An 18,150-nucleotide genomic window follows, 5' to 3' on the forward strand; every position below is an offset into this window, starting at 1 on the left:
GATAATAATATGCTATTTACAACATAGGATTAGTATAGTAGGATTATTCCAGAGCCTGGAATATAGAAAGTACTCAGTAAATTATTAGTTCAACAGCTAATAATAGTACCAATTAGTATTATCACTAAATTAATGCCTCTGTTTCAAGAAAAAAACTGAATACATACAGAATATCGGTTTTCTAATTGTTTTTTCTTTATACTACTTGGAAAGTTATACAGAGTTAAGAGACACAGAATAGTATAGTGGAAATAATATTTGGCATGAAATTGCCTGGATTCCAACCTTGGCTCTACATCAGTAGTAGCCAATGGTCTTGAGCCTCTCGGGGCCTAATCTTTAAAATGGATATAATAATTATCATATTGGACACAATTATTGTCAAGATAACATGCGATAACAGGGTCAAGTGCCCAGCTCTGGCCTGGTACATGATGGGCACTCAGGAAATGTCACTCCGCCTTCATAAGCATTGGCCTGTGCATGACATCTATGTGATAAGGTGGCCTGAAGCTGTCCTCCCCACCCAGAGGTGCAGCAGAGGCCTGGCAGGAATGTGAAAATCCAATGGATCAAGTCACAACCTTGACTGAAGAGTACGGTGAGTTCACTCATGGCAGGAACCATCTGATCATTCATACGGCTCCAGAAACATTTTACTCAAAAGAAAGTGTCTTTCCCCAACAGTCAAGATTGATAATTAGTTTATGAATTGCTTCATTTATCAGTACTATGATGTACTGTATAATCCACCAGGTTTCAAGTTACTGGAAATTTGCAGGTGATGGGAACCAGTCTTTTTATCAACTTTGCATAATCTGATCTGGGCTCGGATTGATAGAATGCTTTGGGAAGAATCAGGGGAGTGTTTCATACTAGGATCTCCTGCAGTTCTGATGCGTTAATGGGAGGAAGGTATCCCTGTCAAATGCTACAATTTTGGAGGAGCTTAAAACACCTGAAGACAAAGCCCTGAATTTTATGAGTGTCTGCCTGAAACCAGAAACAGAAACCCCTTACAGCTTACTCAATAGAGTTAATTCAGCATGGAAAGGCACCAGGAAAAGATCACTGCGTCTTACTCCCACCAAGTAAACAAGCTAACAAACACAGAGGAGAGGTGCAGGTTGTCACCCTTCGGCCAGGACTCTGGGTGGACAGCCCTGTCAGAGTCTATAAAGGGTCGCTCTGAGGCTCCAGGAGTGGCAGATGGCCAGAGAGTGGCCAACTGGAGGCACACTATTGAGCCTCAGGATTGAGCCTCCCACTGTTTACCCCTCAGGAAAAAGAGAGCTTTGAGTCTCCTGGCCCTTTCCCCAAAGAGCAGGAAATGGCCAGGGCTTGAGGATAGCCAGAGGCCGTCCAAAGTTACCCATACCATCTCCACTTTGGCCTCAGAGGCCAGCTCTTTCTTCTCTCTGTGCTTTTTAAAATAAAAACTTATTTTTCTAATGTAAAAGTATTATATGAATGTTCTATGAACTTCAAATATTACAGAAATGTAAAGAATAGAAATTTCCCATTATTTGATGCCTCCCACTCCCCAAAATAACCTAAAGTTAACAATTTAAATATATATCCAGAATTTTTCCTCTCCATATTTATATATATCTATACATATATAATTAATAGAACATAAATATTTTACAGTAACCCTGTTCTCAAGATGCTTTTCCACTGTAGATGTTTAATACATATTTATTGCATGAATGAGCCATAATTTATTTATTCAATCCTCTATTAGAGGCCTTTGGTTTGTTCCCAGTCATCTAATAAACATGATTTTAGATATAAAAGACATAATTGAAATACATGTAACACGTACAGAAACATAACCCATAACTGCATATCACAAATATATCCTTAAATATACTAATAAAACACGCATGCAATGGAGAGGTATTTTGGGTGCCCTCTGGTGTATTTCCTGGATATCCCTGGAATATATATTGATAAATCAGCCTCAGAAAGAATGCTTTCAGACAGTGTTTTAGGGTCTGTGGGAATAAAGGGTGGCCATCCTGCATTTGTTATGTTGTCTCAACATAGCATTTGTTATGTTGTTTTATTAACTTAAGTCCTTGGCAAAGCAGCTTGACTAAGATAAGATCCAGAAACCAGTCGTGGTAACAAGGCAACAATTAATTTTAGATAGAACAGAAAAGGAATCCGCTTCAAATTCTCTTTAGAACAGGAAGGAAAGGGTGATCATGGGTTAGCAGGAAGGAAGGAAAGAGGCAAGAAAGGAAAGAGAAAAAAGAATGGAAATGCTTTCTCCTGCTGGTGATTTGGATGTTTGGACTACTCTTGTCAGATGCTACAGCGTAATCACTGTAAATGTTTTAAAGGATGCGATATTATGACAGATTTCCCTTTCTGACCTGTTCCTGGGGCTGCACACACAATGATTTACTCCCTGCCACGGGCTGGAGGCTTGGCCACTCCTGGGTTGGTCCAAGGAAGCCTGGAATACCCAATGCCTGTGAGAGTGAGCACGTCCCCCTGTCTCTAGGTGTTGTTGCTTGTGCTGAAATGGAGTCTACCAAGCATTGCCATGGCATGGAAGGGATGGTGGCGGAGTAGATGCCACTGCAGATCGAGCGCAGTGTCCCAGGCAGCCAGGGGCAGCCGCTCAGCCCTTGCCTGGACCTGAGGACTGTTGCATCAGCCCCCAGATGAGATAGCAGCTGTCATGGTGGCTGAACCAGGGAAAAGAAACTCCACTCTGTGGTCTCCATGGGGCTAGGGAAAAAAGGAAATGGGTTTTTATGATTTTCCCTTCTTTAGAAACAGAAGTGCTTAAATGTGATTCTTTAGCTCTGTAAATGCAAGCCACGGCCTGGTGGACTGGGGAGAACAATTAGGCCAAAGGCTGAGCACGGGAAGCCAAAAGCGGGTGGAAACCCAGACAACGGTGCTGAGCCGGGGGTTGGGGTGGTGGGGGGAGCGGATATGATAGCAAGGAAGGAGTTTCAATGTGAATGAATACTAATTAGTGACATGGATATTAATGATGACAGTAATTAACAGGGGAAAGGAAGGGCTGTCATTGTCCCAGGGTGAGTAATCAATCTTGGCAGGTGATAAATAATGGTTCAGCAAGCTCAGCAGAAAGATAATCCGCAGGCCTGGGGGAGAGCTCAGCTAATGCAGGAAACCTCACAGTTTCTAGGCAACCCACAGGAAAGAACTATTTTTTTTTCTTTTTTGAGACAGCGTCTCACTCTGTGGCCAGGCTGGAGTGTAGTGGCGCAATCTCGGCTCACTGCAACCTCCACCTCCCGTGTTCAAGCAATTCCCCTGCCTGAGCCTCCCGAGTAGCTGGGACTCAGGCACGTGGCACCACACCTGGCTAATGTTTTGTATTTTAATAGAGACGGGGTTTCACCATGTTGGCCAGGATGGTCTCAAACTCCTGACCTCGTGATCCGCCCTCCTCGGTCTCCCAAAGTGCTGGGATTATAGGCATGAGCCACTGCGCCTGGCCAGAACTATTTTTCTTTTGAGGAAAAAACAGGTTAGAGTATCTCTCCCACCCCCAGCTTGGGACTACAGTTCTTATTTGATTTCTGCTTTGTTCTTCATTTCCTGGGACAAATGTTGAACTTGTATAACTTGGAGGAAAGGGACACACAGGCACATGTACACACACACACATTCATTCGCTCTCTCTCTCTCTCTCTCTCTCTCTCTCTCTCCAAGAATACGAATGAATAGGAGTGTTTTTGATCTAAAGTTTGACTCACAGATGCCGTCCAGGAGTAGCAAGAGTGAGGAGAAGCCTAGAAGTGCTGCCTTTGAGGTTGGCGCGGGGAAACTGCAAAATTGCAAGGCTGTGTCGGCAGAACTGGGGCACACAGGAGGATGAGGATGGCCCTGGGGGTCCCACTGTGCAGGGTTACTTCACCTGCCATGGACCCAGAGAGAAACAAAATGTCTAGGCTTTCTGTCCTGTACCAGTCCCACTTCTGGCCACCAGTCACATATCTAAGAAAACTGATTTCTGGGAAGAGGGCAATCCTCATGAAGCCCCTCTGCTGGATCCCCAGGCCTTCAGCCAGGAATCCAGCCCAGGAGAGTTCTTGGCACATCCCCTCCCTCTCACCGAAGCCTCAGACCCATGGTAGGACTCTGATATCTAAAATGTCTCCCCTTGCAGGCTGTGTTCCATCAAACAATTTAGAGGTGACAAAGCCACACCTTCAATGGTCTGCACTGGTTTAAAGTGAGATCTTTGGGTGGCAAAGGTAGATTGACCAGAAATTCAGAACCTTCCAGAAAACTGAACTCCTCTACTGCCATGTACACAGTGCTGCTCTCAGAACATTGTTTGCGGGTCACATTTTCAAAGAGAGGCAGACAGAAGGGAACATATTCAGAGGATTGGGAACATATGGTGAGGAACTCCAGGCCACACCCTGCAAGGAAGCAGCTGAGGGACCCAGGCCTGTTGCACTTGGAGGGAGGACGTCGCTGGTATGCCGCAGGACTGTCTGAATAGCTGAAGGGCTGTCACACAGAGTGGTTAGGTTGGGGTTTGTTTTTCTATTATCAAATGGCAAAACTGAGGCCAAAGGGAGGAAGTCAGAGAGGGGCAAGTTTCTGTTCAGATAAATCAAGGCTGATTTAACTGGGTCAGGCTGGGTAGGGGGGAGTTTGTGAGTTTCCAGGTACTAGGGATTCTAAACACAGGTTACAGCACCTCTTGTCCAGGGTGTTGTGAATGGGACATGTATTGGCTAGGGTCGGAGTAGACAAGCTTTAAAAGTTCTTTCAGACTCTTAAGATTTATATTCGTTAAGGTAATACTAGATACCAAAACAGCTAAGTCCCAGGGGCTTAACACAACAAAGTTCAGTCCTCAATCAAGTCAGAGCCCCACATGGGTGTAATGTCCATGGTTGGAACCATGGCTCCCTCCCTATTGTGGCTCTGCATTCCCCCAGGTCTTTGGAGTCCCCCACATCCAGCCAGTAGATGGGATTGAAAGGGGCGGAGCTATGGAGAGCCATGTAGGAGTTTTTATGGTCCAGGTCTGGAAGTGGCGTATGCCATTTCTACCCATATTCTATTGGCAGAACTCAGTCCATATCTAAGTGCAGGGGAGTCTGGAAATGTAATCTAGCTATGGCACAGTGAGGAGAGGAGATAGGTCTTGGTGAATACATAGACGTTTCTGCCACAAATGCAGGGACACATTCATTCAGGATAGGCCTGTGCCGGAAGAGATGAGAGTTTTGCAAGAACCTATGAGGTCACCTGTGTTGGTCAGCCCTTGTAGTTGATGGTAGGGAGCTGATGAGGCCTCCTTCTTCAAGAAATGGTCTGGGGGCCAGGCATGATAAAGCTTCACCTAGCACGTCTCGGGGAAGTCCTCTATAGACACTTCCTAGAAACATGAATATAAGCTCATCCTGCATCATCAGAAGTGAGTGTTTTTTGGACAAGAATGGAATTGTAACTATGGAAGTGTACTGAAGAATGGAAAGGGTTGGTTAGGACAAAAAAAAAAGTGCCCATATTATCCTGCTCTACAGTGTGGACTGTTTGGAATTAGGATTCTCTTAGGTAAACATGTTTCTTCTGCCACAGTGTTAAACACCCAGGAGGTCTTCAGCTGAAATTGCTTTATCGTTGCAGGTACTGACATTGTGCAGTGGCTTATGAAGAACCTTTCCATCGAGGACCCAGGTACTTGACCTTTGACCCCGCCCTTATCTCCCCTGGTATCAGTAAACATCCCATAACCAAGTTCCAAACTAGATTCCCCTGCCCTCCTGAGAACTGGTATTGTAAATGTGAATTCCAAGATGTGGAATCACTCTATTTACAAATAAAATTAATTTATTTTCTCCACTGAATATTTGTCTTTAAATTTAAATCATGCTTTGAGGAAATGAGCAACTATTTAGAATGCCAAAGAGCCCAATACAATAATGTGTGAAATGAGTTGAATTCTCGTTAGCTGCAGCAATTAAAGATAAGTTGTAGCACTGTCACTGAACAGCCTTCTAGAGCCAGCTCTTAAAATTAGATTGCCTGATCCACAATTAAGATGTTTAATTATTTGCTAAGACTCCCTCTGTTTTCTGCTTCTGCAAGAAGTGAAGGAATGATTTTTTTTCAACTTTAATTGCGCATTTCAATTAGGAAGACCTTACCAGGAAAACAACAACAAAACCCTGGCCAATAAAACAATTTCCCAGTCTGTCCTCCCACCAGAAAATAGGCAGTAAAATTTATTTTCACAGCGTAATTAGGAAATGGGGGGGTGTTCCAGAAAAATAAAAATTCAAGATAAGTAAAGCTTATTCCCATGTGCTGTCAGTTAATACTTTTCTGAATTTATTACATACTCCTTTGCCTTGATTAACTGAGTATTCTTGATGCCTGAAGGTCACATTTATAAAGATCCACTAATACACTCTGATGTTCTTAATGGACATTGGCGTGATTAGACTTATCTGCCCCAAATTAAATGGCCCTGAACCACAATGCTTTTTGAAGATTTTTTTCAAGTGCCCATTCTGCATCCGTGACCTTCAGCTGTGATTCCCTGCTGGAATCGGTGTGTCAGCTTGGCACTCCTGTATTTTAACCCAACATTTCTAATCTGTTGACTGCAAAACAATACAGTTTCTATGCAGTTTAATTATATACAGTTGTTAGAACTCTGAGTGCCAGAAAAGCAGATCATTCGTAGAAGTGGCCCGAGTCTTTTCACCCCCTTGATTAGTGGCTACTCTCATAACTAGTGAAAATTCTTAATTCTAGTCAAGTTCTTGATTCACAGGGAAAAAACTATAAATGCTAACCCTTTGTAAAGGATAGAACCCAAAGCAACTCCCTATGTGTTGTCCCTGATGCAGCCTGTACTTCTGAGTGTCCACTTGGAAAGCCTGGACTGGATCAGCATCTACCTGTTTAGTTACATTTATCTAAAGTCAGTATTACTTGTGATTATAATGCTAAACTAAGGAACGTGTTTCCTCATGGCCACCTTTTCTCTTCCAAGAGCACTGGTTTCTTTGCCTCCTAAAATAATCATTGTATTTCTGACATATATTTTATTATTACTATTATGAGAACCCTAAATTGGCGAGCAGTATGTGAGAATGAGCTTCAGGAATCCTCCAGCTCTGGCGTGAGAAGCTTCTGTGAAGGGTCCTGAATGATGAGAGTTATTTCTATGAAAATCTGTTATACTCTGATGCCCTTGGGAAGACATCATGGTATAGGGGCCTGTTTGGGCTTCTGAGAAGTGGCTGAGGAGAAGCTAAGAACAATTTGTCAGCTGGGAATAGTCTAAGGGGGGAGATGAGGCAAACCAAGGCCTTGGGAAACAGTCAGATCCAGCATCTGCCCCTCTCTCCTTTCTTTTTCCCATCAGTCAATTTCCTGTGGTTATTTTTTGGTTTTCGAGGCAAGGTCTCACTCTGTCACCCAGGCTAGAGTGCAGTGGCATGAGCATAGCTCACTGCAGCCTTGACCTCCCTGGCCCAAGCTATCTTCCACCTCAGTCTCCCGAGTAGCTGGGACTACAGGCTCTTAGCACCACACCCAGCTAATTTTTTGTTTTATTTTTTGTAGAGATGGGGATCTCACTGTGTTATCCAGGCTGGCCTTGAACTCCTGACCTCAAACAATTCTCCTGCTTTGGCCTCCCACAGTGCTTGGATTACAGGTGTGAGACACTGCACCTGGCCCCATTGGCCAATGTCTAAGCAAAAACATTTTTGCTCAGAGAATGAAGTTAGAGTCTTAGCTCCAAGACTGGTGGCATGAAAGTCACCTTCCTACAGGATTTTGTTCTTTCTTCTCTGGGGAAGGAGCAACTGCTGATGATGAAACTTCTGTTCTAGCTGGACTCATGGTTCTTGAAGCATATAGACTTTAAAAAGCAAACCGGCCGGACATGGTAGCTCATGCCTGTAATCCCAGCTCTTTGGGAGGCTCAGCTGGGAGGATTGCTTGAGCCCAGGAGTTCAAGACCAGCCTGAGCAAGATGGCAAAACCCTACCTCTACCAAAAAAAATTTTAAAAAAATTAGACAGACGTGGTGGCATGTGCCTGTGGTTCCAGCTACTTGGGAGGCTGGGGCAGAAGTATCACTTGAGCCCAGGAGTTCAAGTCTGCAATGAGCTGTGATCATGCCACTGTACTCCAGCCTGGGTGACAAGAGTGAGACCTGTCTCTAAAAAAAAAAAAAAAAAAAAAAAAATAGGAAATTGGTCATCACTAAGCAAGTAAAATAAAACTCCATTCATTCCAATTCCACCAGTTACATGTATGTTTCTTTCAAAGGAGGATAGGCAGTTCTTAATATGCAAAACATTGCATTGTATTCAACTTCTTGAAAAGTTTGCAAGTAAAGCCAAAACAAACTACTTTAAAAAGTCAGAGCTCGTGAAATTAATAATTGCTAGAGGCTCCCTGAGCACATTAACAATTTCCATGTCCAAAAATTAGTTTTAACCTGTAACAGTACTTTTGGATTTGTGAAAGATTGTGTGTGGTAGAAGCATTGAGGTTCGTTATTTTTTCTTAGCTCTGCTCAGGATAAATCTAAATTCTTAACTTTTTTTTTTTTTAATTGAGACAGGGTCTCGCTGTGTTGCTCAGGCTGGTCTCAAACTCCTGAGCTCAAGCGATCTGCCTGCCTCTGGATTACAGGCGTGAGCCACCATGCCCGACCTATATTCTCAACTTTCTATGTGCATCTATTTATGGCTGGTGCTAAAGGAACAAAGGAACAGATTGATTGTGGCAAAAATATAAGTATTTCTATCAGGTTAGCCTCTCTCTGCCACTGCCCACTTCACTGTCCTTCCTCTAATTTTCAAAGGAAGTGAGGTTTTCCTCTCTGTCCATAAGAGAAGGGTGACACCCTTCTCATTCCTGATGGGACTGTCATATTGGGGAACGCACTGGGAGTCCTACGTCTCTATGGGCAGCGAGGCTGCATTCTTACTGCTGGGGATGATGAAACTGATATGAATCAGAGCTGCCAGCACTTATGGAGTATTTGACCTGTACCAGACAATCACTTCATGTGAAATATCTCACTTAGTTAAATACAGGTTCTTCTATGCCAGAACTTATGCCCTTGACCCTGAAGCCAGACTTTCTTCTGAAGGTCAGGGTGAGGAGGGGTTAAGCCATGTCAGACTCTCAGAGGTGGGATTCAGACAAGTCCCAGACACATAGTTGCCCTTTCCAGCCATTGGCATCTCCCCTCCTCACCCCCACACTGAGCAAGGGCAATTGTATCATCAACACAGACATCTGGGGGTGATGACAGTTGACTTCTGGTCTCCCAGCTTAATTTTCAGCCAAATAACCTGCTTTCTAATTCCTTCTTTCTCTATGCACTGTTCTTACAGTTGAAGCAATACACTTGGGAAGCCTTATCGCTGCCCAGGGCTACATCTTTCCAATCTCAGACCATGTTCTCACCATGAAGGATGATGGCACCTTTTATCGTTTCCAGGTAAGCCTGCTGGCTCCTCCTCCTGAAGAACCTTTTCTTCACAACATCATCTGATCTTAGGTTAGAACTACAAAGAAAACCTAGGGATATCTGAGGGAGTAGCCCTCACTCCTCATCAGCACTGGGAAAGCCAAGAGAACTTTTGTCTGGGCCATTGGGTGACCCACTTAGAGAATAGTAAAAGGCTGTCATTGAGAGCCTACCATGCCCTGGGCACTGCCTTAGTCCCTTGGGCTGCTACAACAAAATACCTAAACTGGGTATCTTATAAGCAAACAAACAAAAAATTTACTTCTCATGGTTGTGGAGGCTGGCAAGTCCAAGACCAAGGTGCCAGCAGATTCGGTGTCTGGTGAGGGCCTGCTCTCTGGCTCATAGATAGCACCTTCTAGCTATATCCCCACATGGCAGACAGGACCTGGGGCTTATATCAGACCTCTTTTATAAAGGCACTAATGTCATCTGTGAGGGCTTCAAAGGCCCTACCTCTCAATACCATCACCTTGGGGATTAGGATTTCAACATGTGAATTTGAGGAGGATGCAGACATTCAGACCATGATAGATACTTTGTACAGATTTCCTCATTTATTCTGAAGAGCACACTTCAGGGGGTAAATATTACCCATTTTACAGAGGAGAAAACTGAAGTGTTCAAAGAATTAAAGTGTCATTTAGTAAATCCAGGAGCAGCCTTCATCTGAACCTAAGTGAGCCTGATGGCACAGACCTTGATCTTTCTACCATCTCATGTTGCCTTCTCGGAGTGAAGTTTCTGTTTGCGACCTAATCACCCTCCCCACCCATTTCACACTCCTTCTCCCAGATCCTTCCGTAGAGGGAATGAGGGCAGAGGATATGGGCTTGAATCAAGGTCTAACCAAAGGGTTTGGGAGAAGAGTTCTTCAGACTAGGTTAAAGGGAGGAAAGGAACATGGGCTTAGGTGCCCAGTAAGTTATGCCAGCCTGACTTTTGTACTTAGACTTCTATTGTCTCAGGATAAGAATATATTGCCCTGTGAACAAAACTTATCATTTTTGCATTTGTTTTGCTTACTTACATTTTGCTTCTCAATGCCTAGGTTAAAATGTCGACTCACCTTAGCTGAATTAGAGAAGAGGAGAGAATTGTGGGGTAGCATCAGCAAGAAGGAGATGGGGGAGAGCCTGCCATCAGGGAGGCTCCTCCCTGGGTGTGGGAGGGAAGCGCAGGCATGGCGCGCCTCTGAGCACTAACACCCATGCTCCTTTGCAGGCTCCGTACTTCTGGCCTTCGAACTGCTGGGAACCTGAAAACACTGACTATGGTGAGAACTGAAGCCACTGGGAACTCTCAACTTCAACACTGTGTGTCACTTCTGGGGGTGCAGAAGACAAATGCTTGGTGTGGGCCATGGTGGTACATGGGGAGGAGGGTCCTTTCTGCTTAGTCCTTTCTCATATTGTTGCTATATAACAAATCTCCTGTTCCACATAACAGAGGAAGGCCCAGCTTACTGAAAGATGTAGTCCTTGGAGGGGAAGCAGGAGAGGGAAGAAAAATCTTATCGAGGGTGGTCAGTATGTTTATCTTGGGGCCATGGAGAACCAGGATCCCACAGCAACACTATGGGATGGTGACTTTTAATTGTTCTTTCCAGGGATAGGGCTTCAGGGAGGGCTGGATCAAGGGGCTACCTCCTCCTGGCCCTTTCTGTTCTCATAGACTTGTTAAAACTTACTAAGAACTTTTTGGTGTTCTTGACAGTTGCAATTTAAAAAAGAGACAGAGACCAGGGAGGAGTATACAGAAGTCACTCTGGACTAGGAAAATAGAGTGGGTGAAGTTGAGAGTTCTGTCTCTCTAGACAGGGACCTACAGACTTCTGCCAGATATTCTCAGTGGAGATTATTTAATATTCCTATATGCCAATTCTCTGAAGAAGTTTTATTATCGCTATGCTTAAGAGAAAGAACCTGAGGCCCAGAGGGGCCACACCCTCACACTACCACATTGTCTGAATGCTCCCTTGATTATAAGCCTCATGAGGGCAGAGGCTGGTCCAGCTTATGCATTCTCATATCTCCAGGGCATAGCCTATGTCTGAGGCAGAATTAGTGCTCAGTAAATATCCACTGACAGTTCTGGTTCTTTATTGAAGGTGATCAACAGACACTCACTAGAGGGAGCAGAACTTGAACTCAGATCTGAGCGGCTCCAAAACCCATACTTCTTTCACGGTCCCATGTGTGACATGCCTGAAGGTTGTAGCTGCAGCACTACCCCTTTGCATGCATCCTTGCTGCTGACTCAGCTGCTGTGGCAGTCTTATCTGTGGCTCTCCTTGGGACTGGGACACTCAATGAGACCTGCAGCTTCTTTGCAGAATTGTTTAAGACAAGAAGGCAGATGCAGCTGTGGTGAGTGGGAGGGAGATGTGCAGCTGGGTGGTGATCAGGGGAGTCTGTCTGGGAGACCCATGGGATAAGATACAACCTTGGAGTCACACGTTTGAGCAAGAGGAAACCAACAACAGGGAGCCAAGCTGAGGGTGGAATACAAGTGAGTTTTACCTACTAAGGCTGGAGTTGTTCCATGGTCAAGTGTGGAGGACGTCAGTCATGCAGAAGGGCAGGCTCTGGGGCTGTCTGCTTGGCTATCCACAGGCACCACCGTGGGCCCTCTGACACTGTGCTGCACCCTAACCAATGTGATAAGTGGATCCAGGAAGGCTTCCGACTGCAAGTGAGAGCTGCATTTGACCGCTCATAAAACTAGTGCTTCTGGGGCTGAAAAGACTGCTCATGAAAGCCCAACTCGGAATTTGAATAATTATAGCTCAGTTCCATGCAGCAACGTGTGCCCTTGTGAATGTGAAAACCAGTATTTTTCCAGGCAGTGGAGAGGGTGGGAGGATGGTAAGACAAGATACCTGGGCCCAAGTAAGATTAAAATATTTACTTCCATAAAGCTTAGGGCATCTTATGCTGCATACTAAAGGGCATCATCTCCCTGTTCTACAGGTGTTCTTCATTTTATAATTTTAATTGTGCATCATGAACAGGGAGAGACATAACAGTTTGTTTCAGGCTCTCATTAAACAAAAATTATTTTAAATTCCTGTGCCTCAATTTATGGCAAATCAGAGGGAGAAATCAAGGTTCAGGATGCACAAGTGTTCACCAGGGACCAGGCATGGTGGTGCATACCTGTAATCCCAGTGACTCGGGAGGCTGAGATGGGAGGATCACTTGAGCCCAGGAGTTCAAGGCTGCAGTGAGCTATGATTGTGCCACTGCCCTCCAGCCTGGGTGATAGAGGAAGACCCTGTCTCTAAAACAAAGAAAAACCAGTACTCCCCAGGGTTTCCAAAGCAGTTTAGTTAGAAAATCAGGATGTATTTATGAAGAGAGAATCCAGCACAATGAGCCCCCAGGATCAACCCGTTCCACTAGCTGAGTGATCTTGGCAAATTACTTAACCTCTCTGTGCCTCAGAGACCTCATATTAAAATTAGAGTAGTAATGGCACTTGTCTCCTAGTGTTTTGTTAGGATTAAATGAAATGCGTGTAAGGTTCTCTGAGTTAATACGGGGTGGTGGTTGGTATCACTACTGGAGTAGGGTAGGTATTATTGCCACTGGGATGTTGGTTGATATTATGATGACTGAGGTGACCGTCTCACCAGGAAGCATGTGAAACTGAAGCTAAGAATTCAATATAGTATGATTTGGACTGATGAAGTACCAGAAACTTTCATTCAGTCGACAAACATTTACTGGTCCCTACTCTGTCAAATTCTATGTCGGAGATTTGAATAAGTCACAGCCTTTCCCCCCAAGCATTCCAGGCTGGGAGAGGCAGCATGATGCAGGGAAGAAAGGCATGGTGAGGATCTGGCTTGAGTATTCAAAGGTTTTATGTGATGAATGACTGAGAAGGCTGAATAGTTTGGGAGGGGCAGGTTTATAAAAAGGCCTTGGCAGTCAAGTAGAGACATTTAGAATGGATTCAGCAGTTTGGGGAAGCTATTGTGGGTCCCCAACAATGAACACACTTTCCCAAGTTTTTTCCCTACTTGGGAAAAAATTGGTTCATCTATAAGATGGGGGTAATAACAGAACCCACCTAGTAGGGTTATTGTGAGGATTAAGTAAGTGGACTGTGGAAGATTAAGTAAGGGCTGTGACTTAGTCAAATAGTCCCTGATATTCAGTGGGCTCAATGGAAGCAGTAGCTGCTACGATGGTGATTTTTCCAGCACCTAAAACGGTACTTGGCCCATAGGAGACACTCAGTACATTTTTGAATGAGTGACTGAATGAGTAAATGGATCGGTGAATGTCATAGAGGAAACTCTGCACTGGTCCTCGATTCTAATTCCATCTCCATCACTAACTAGCCCTTGGGTCCGTCACTTCATTTCTCTGGGCCTTTAGTTTCCCCATCTGTAAATGAGGGGCCTGTACTTGATGGTTGCCAAGGTTACCTCCAGTCTAAAATTCTTTGGTTCTAAAAAGTCATCAGAAAGTATGAGAAAAATAGAGAAATAAGTGAGTTATAGGTTCCCTAGTTTAGGAGATTGAGGTACATAATGATGTTGCTAGTAAAGGCAGAAAGTAAAGAAAGGGATCAGTTTCTTCAGTACATTGAAATTCGATAAGCTCAATATTTTTAAAGAAATTTAATTGCACACATAGTACATGAATGTGTTCCCTTTATACAATTTTTAAATATGTCCCAGTTTTGTGTGGTGACACATGGTGAACTTGAGATGGCAGTGGATTTATCTGAGTGAGATGTGAGATATAGGTAAGGGTGGAATGCCAGATGTAAGGACAAGGAAATAGAAATTTTTTGGTAAGAAATTAAATATCCAAGAGAAACCAATATCTGAGCTTAAGACAGTTCTTCCAGATGCCCTCTTGTAGGGCTGGCTATTGTCACCAGTAGTCACTAGAGTCGGTTGGAAGTTAGAGCAAGCCCTGGTGACGGCACTCTGGGATGCAGACAAGCCCCAGGGAGTTCTGTGCCAAGAACAGCCGCATCCCACCTTCCTCATTGTGGTGAAAAGATTCCTTGTGTGACTTTAGGCACAGGGACATTAGCTAGTAGCATGTGACCCTGTGACTCATGGCCATCAGGAGTGGCCCCAGCTCTGCATTCCATGCATGATACGTCACTTCACAACCCCGCTGTCCCATTTTGACCCCACTGTCCCATTTGGACATTTCTTGGGATGACTCTGCCTGCGTAAAACCCATAGTCAAATCCAGGTTAGCCTTTTCTGAGTTTTACATTTGGCCAATGCAAAATCCTGTCCAGGGCAGCATTGTCAAAGCAGCTGCCACCTCCACTGACCTGCACTGCTCAAAGGTAATCATGATCTGGCCCAGTCGAGCTGGTGACATGTCAAGCTTCCTGCCTGAGGTTGTCCCTAATTCTGCCAGGGGTCCAAGAGACTGAAGGAGGTACTTTGTGATAGATCGGACACCCCTTTATCAGACACAGTGAAGCACTATAGCTGCTTGGTTCATTGGAAAAGTTGGTAAGTAGAAAATCATTTTTAAAATGACATATGCACACCTTAAGCACCTCATGTAAAGGTAAGATATACAAAGGAACACTCATTTGACAGCCTTGTGAAGTAGGACCAAAGTGTTCTCTTTGATAATGAGCTGAATAATTTTAGTTTCTTAAATCAACCACACTCAAAATAAACTACCCTGTTTTGGTATCTTTAAAGTGCATCAAGAATGTAAAGACATTTTTGTAGTCTTTTGTATATTGGCCCCTCCTAGATTTTTATTACTTTTCTTACTTTTTCCTGTTATCTCACCTGTATCAAATTCACAAGCAATTGCCTTAGCTGACTCTCCTTCATTAAATTGTTCCAAACCATTCAACTGAGTTTTCATAGAAGCAACACTCTCTCTCTTTTCACATTAATTTCATTGAGACGTGTAATATTTAGTGAACTTGTGTGATTAAAATAACAGATGTGCCTGATATAAGCAGATTTGGAAACAACCACAATTGACTCTTATGAGCACACAATTCACCGGGTGGAAGCAGAAGTGTGGGCATGCCAGAGGGTAGGCTACTAGCTTCCAGGCTCCAAAATGTCATAGGTATCAGTAAATTCTTCAGAACAAATGAAGGAAGTTGGTTGATCCAGCAAAGAGTTGACTAGAGATCTCTTAGTAAAGAGATCTTGTTGTCCAACAACAAAATGATCACAGGTTCTCTCTGGCCCTCCCTCTTGATCATTCTGTTGTTCATTTATTTATGCCATTCATCTACTGTTTTCCCTGGATTGTTCCACTTGGCTCTGGAGAAGGAGGAAGACATTGAAGAAGGAAAGGTAGGGAGAAGAAGTGATGATGAAGGCCATGTTTGAGGAAGAAACAGGGAAACCAGGGGCCAAAAACCTTTCCTTAGCCTGAGTTGAGAGACCTAAATTGTCTTCCCTTTCCATAGCCTTTTTACTGCACCTGGCAAGACAGGCTATGGTGCTAGCAACAGGGAAGAAAGCTGAGCAGGACATAGCCTCTGCCCTTAAAGAGACTTCAGCCTAGAGCAGGGGACAGTCTAGTAAATACAGGATTTCAGTGCAATGGAATTTAGTTCCATGGTCAAGGACATGTAGATGCTATCTGAAACACCAACTTGGGTCTTCAAAGATTGGTAAGAGGTTGCCAGATAGACAGAGGGAAGGAGAGAAGAGAGAAAGACTTTCCTCAAAAAGAACACATATGCAAAAGAATGAAGCTGAAAAGAGTTTGGTGGCCTCACAGTGCCTGCATGAGGGAGAAGAAGTTGATGAGATAAGCAGTGAGCAGATCATAAAGAACCATATTTGCCACCCTAACGAGCCCAACCTTACTTCTGAGGCCATTGAGGACTCAAGGCAGAGCTTTTAGGCACTGGAGTAATGTGGTCATGTTTGTGAAATATCACTCTGAGTGTAGGATGTTCAGGGTGAAGCAGAGTGAGGAGGAAGAAGGGGAGTTGTCAGGATTGGAATATGGAGGAGTCCTCGTTTGATCATGACTACGAAAGGATTTATAGAGGTCAGGGGTCATGAGGTCCACTTAGAAAACATATTTTTCCCAGGACAGTGCTGGGCATATAGCAAGGGTGGGTGGGTGGGCTGTCTGGATGGATGGATGGATGGATGGATGGATGGATGGATGGATGGATGGATGGGTGGGTGGATGGGTGGATGGGTGGATGGATGGATGGATGGATGGATGGATGGATGGATGGATGGATGGATGGATGGGTGGATGGATGGGTGGATGGATGGATGGGTGAATGGGTGAATGGATGGACAGATGGATGGATGGGCTTATAATTCCATTGTGCTGCTGGTTTTGTACATGTTGTCATTTCCTTTCTTCCCTCAGCCATCTATCTCTGTAAGAGGACAATGCAAAATAAAGCAAGGCTGGAACTGGCAGATTATGAGGCAGTAAGTATGATTATTTTCCAGGATGGATATGAGAAGAGAGTAAAATCATATCTGCAGCTCTGTCTAAGTTTATTTTTTTTTCTTTTGTCCCCCTTTCATCCCTTTCAGACAGTGGAAGGGAAGTATCTTCTATTTCTCCTCCTTTGTTCTCAGCTCCTCTGACCATCACAATAAGATGGTATTTTTACATAAATAACTCTTAAAACTCAACAATAAAAAAATAAGCAACTCAACTTAAAAATAGGCAAATGACTTAACAGATATTTTACCAAAGAGGACACAAGGATGATAAATAAACCCATGAAAAGATGTCCAATATTATTAGCCACTTAGGAAATGCAGATTAAATCCATGGTGAGATACCATTACATACCTATTAGAATGGCCAAAATAAAAAATACTGATGATACCAAGTGATGGTGAAGAAGTAGAACAACTGGAACTCTCCGCTTTGCTAGTGGTAATGCAAAATGGTACAGCCACTCTAGAAAATAGCTTGGCAGTTTCTTATAAAGTTAAATATACACTTACCATATAACCAAGCAATTCCCACTTGTATATACATACCCTAGAGAAATCAGAACTCATGTTCACACAAACACCTATAAACTAATGTTCATACAAGCTTAATCTGTGATAACCAAAAGCTGAAAACAACCCAAATGCACTTTAACAGTTGAATGGTTAAACTAACTGTGGTACATCCATACAATAGAATACTACTATGCAGTAAAAAGGAATGAACTGTTGATACACACAACCACTTGAATGAGTACCAAGAACATTATGTTGGGTGAAAGAAACCAATCTCAGGCCAGCCATTCCATTTATAGGACATTCTTGAAAAGATAAAACTATCATGATGAAAAGCAGATCAGTGATTGCTAGCAGTTATGGATGGGGTAGGGAATTTTTGGAAGGTGATGGAACTGTTCTGTATCCCGATCGTGGTGGTGGTTGTATGAATCTATACATGTGTTAAAATTTACAGAATTGTACAAAAGGAAAAGAGTCAAATTTACTACATAATAACATTTTAAATTAAAATTTTAAATTGCACCTTTATACCCACTCTCCTGTGCTTAGTAACAGAGGCAGAATCTAAGGGTAAAATTCAATTCAGAAAATAAGACAAGATGTGTGTCGCATGAGGTATCTACTTCCCAGCTTTCTTACCTTCCTCCTCTATCTTTCTTCATAAGATGAG

At 43.6% G+C, this 18,150-nt stretch overlaps 1 protein-coding gene across 20 annotated transcripts in view; it reads left to right on the plus strand.

The window, feature by feature from the left end:
- RGS6 (regulator of G protein signaling 6) overlaps positions 1-18,150 on the plus strand; it is a 634,490-nt gene that overhangs the window by 516,890 nt on the left and 99,450 nt on the right. For all 20 annotated transcript variants that reach the window (XM_004055388.5, XM_004055389.5, XM_031001858.3 and 17 more), the window contains exons 4-7: positions 5,641-5,691; positions 9,384-9,490; positions 10,745-10,796; positions 16,879-16,943. In XM_004055388.5, the coding sequence (XP_004055436.1) occupies positions 5,641-5,691; positions 9,384-9,490; positions 10,745-10,796; positions 16,879-16,943 (275 nt within the window). The remainder of the gene's footprint in view (positions 1-5,640; positions 5,692-9,383; positions 9,491-10,744; positions 10,797-16,878; positions 16,944-18,150) is intronic.

Source organism: Gorilla gorilla, chromosome 15 (genome assembly GCF_029281585.2).
Source record: "Gorilla gorilla gorilla isolate KB3781 chromosome 15, NHGRI_mGorGor1-v2.1_pri, whole genome shotgun sequence".
NCBI classification, from domain to species: Eukaryota; Metazoa; Chordata; class Mammalia; order Primates; family Hominidae; genus Gorilla; species Gorilla gorilla.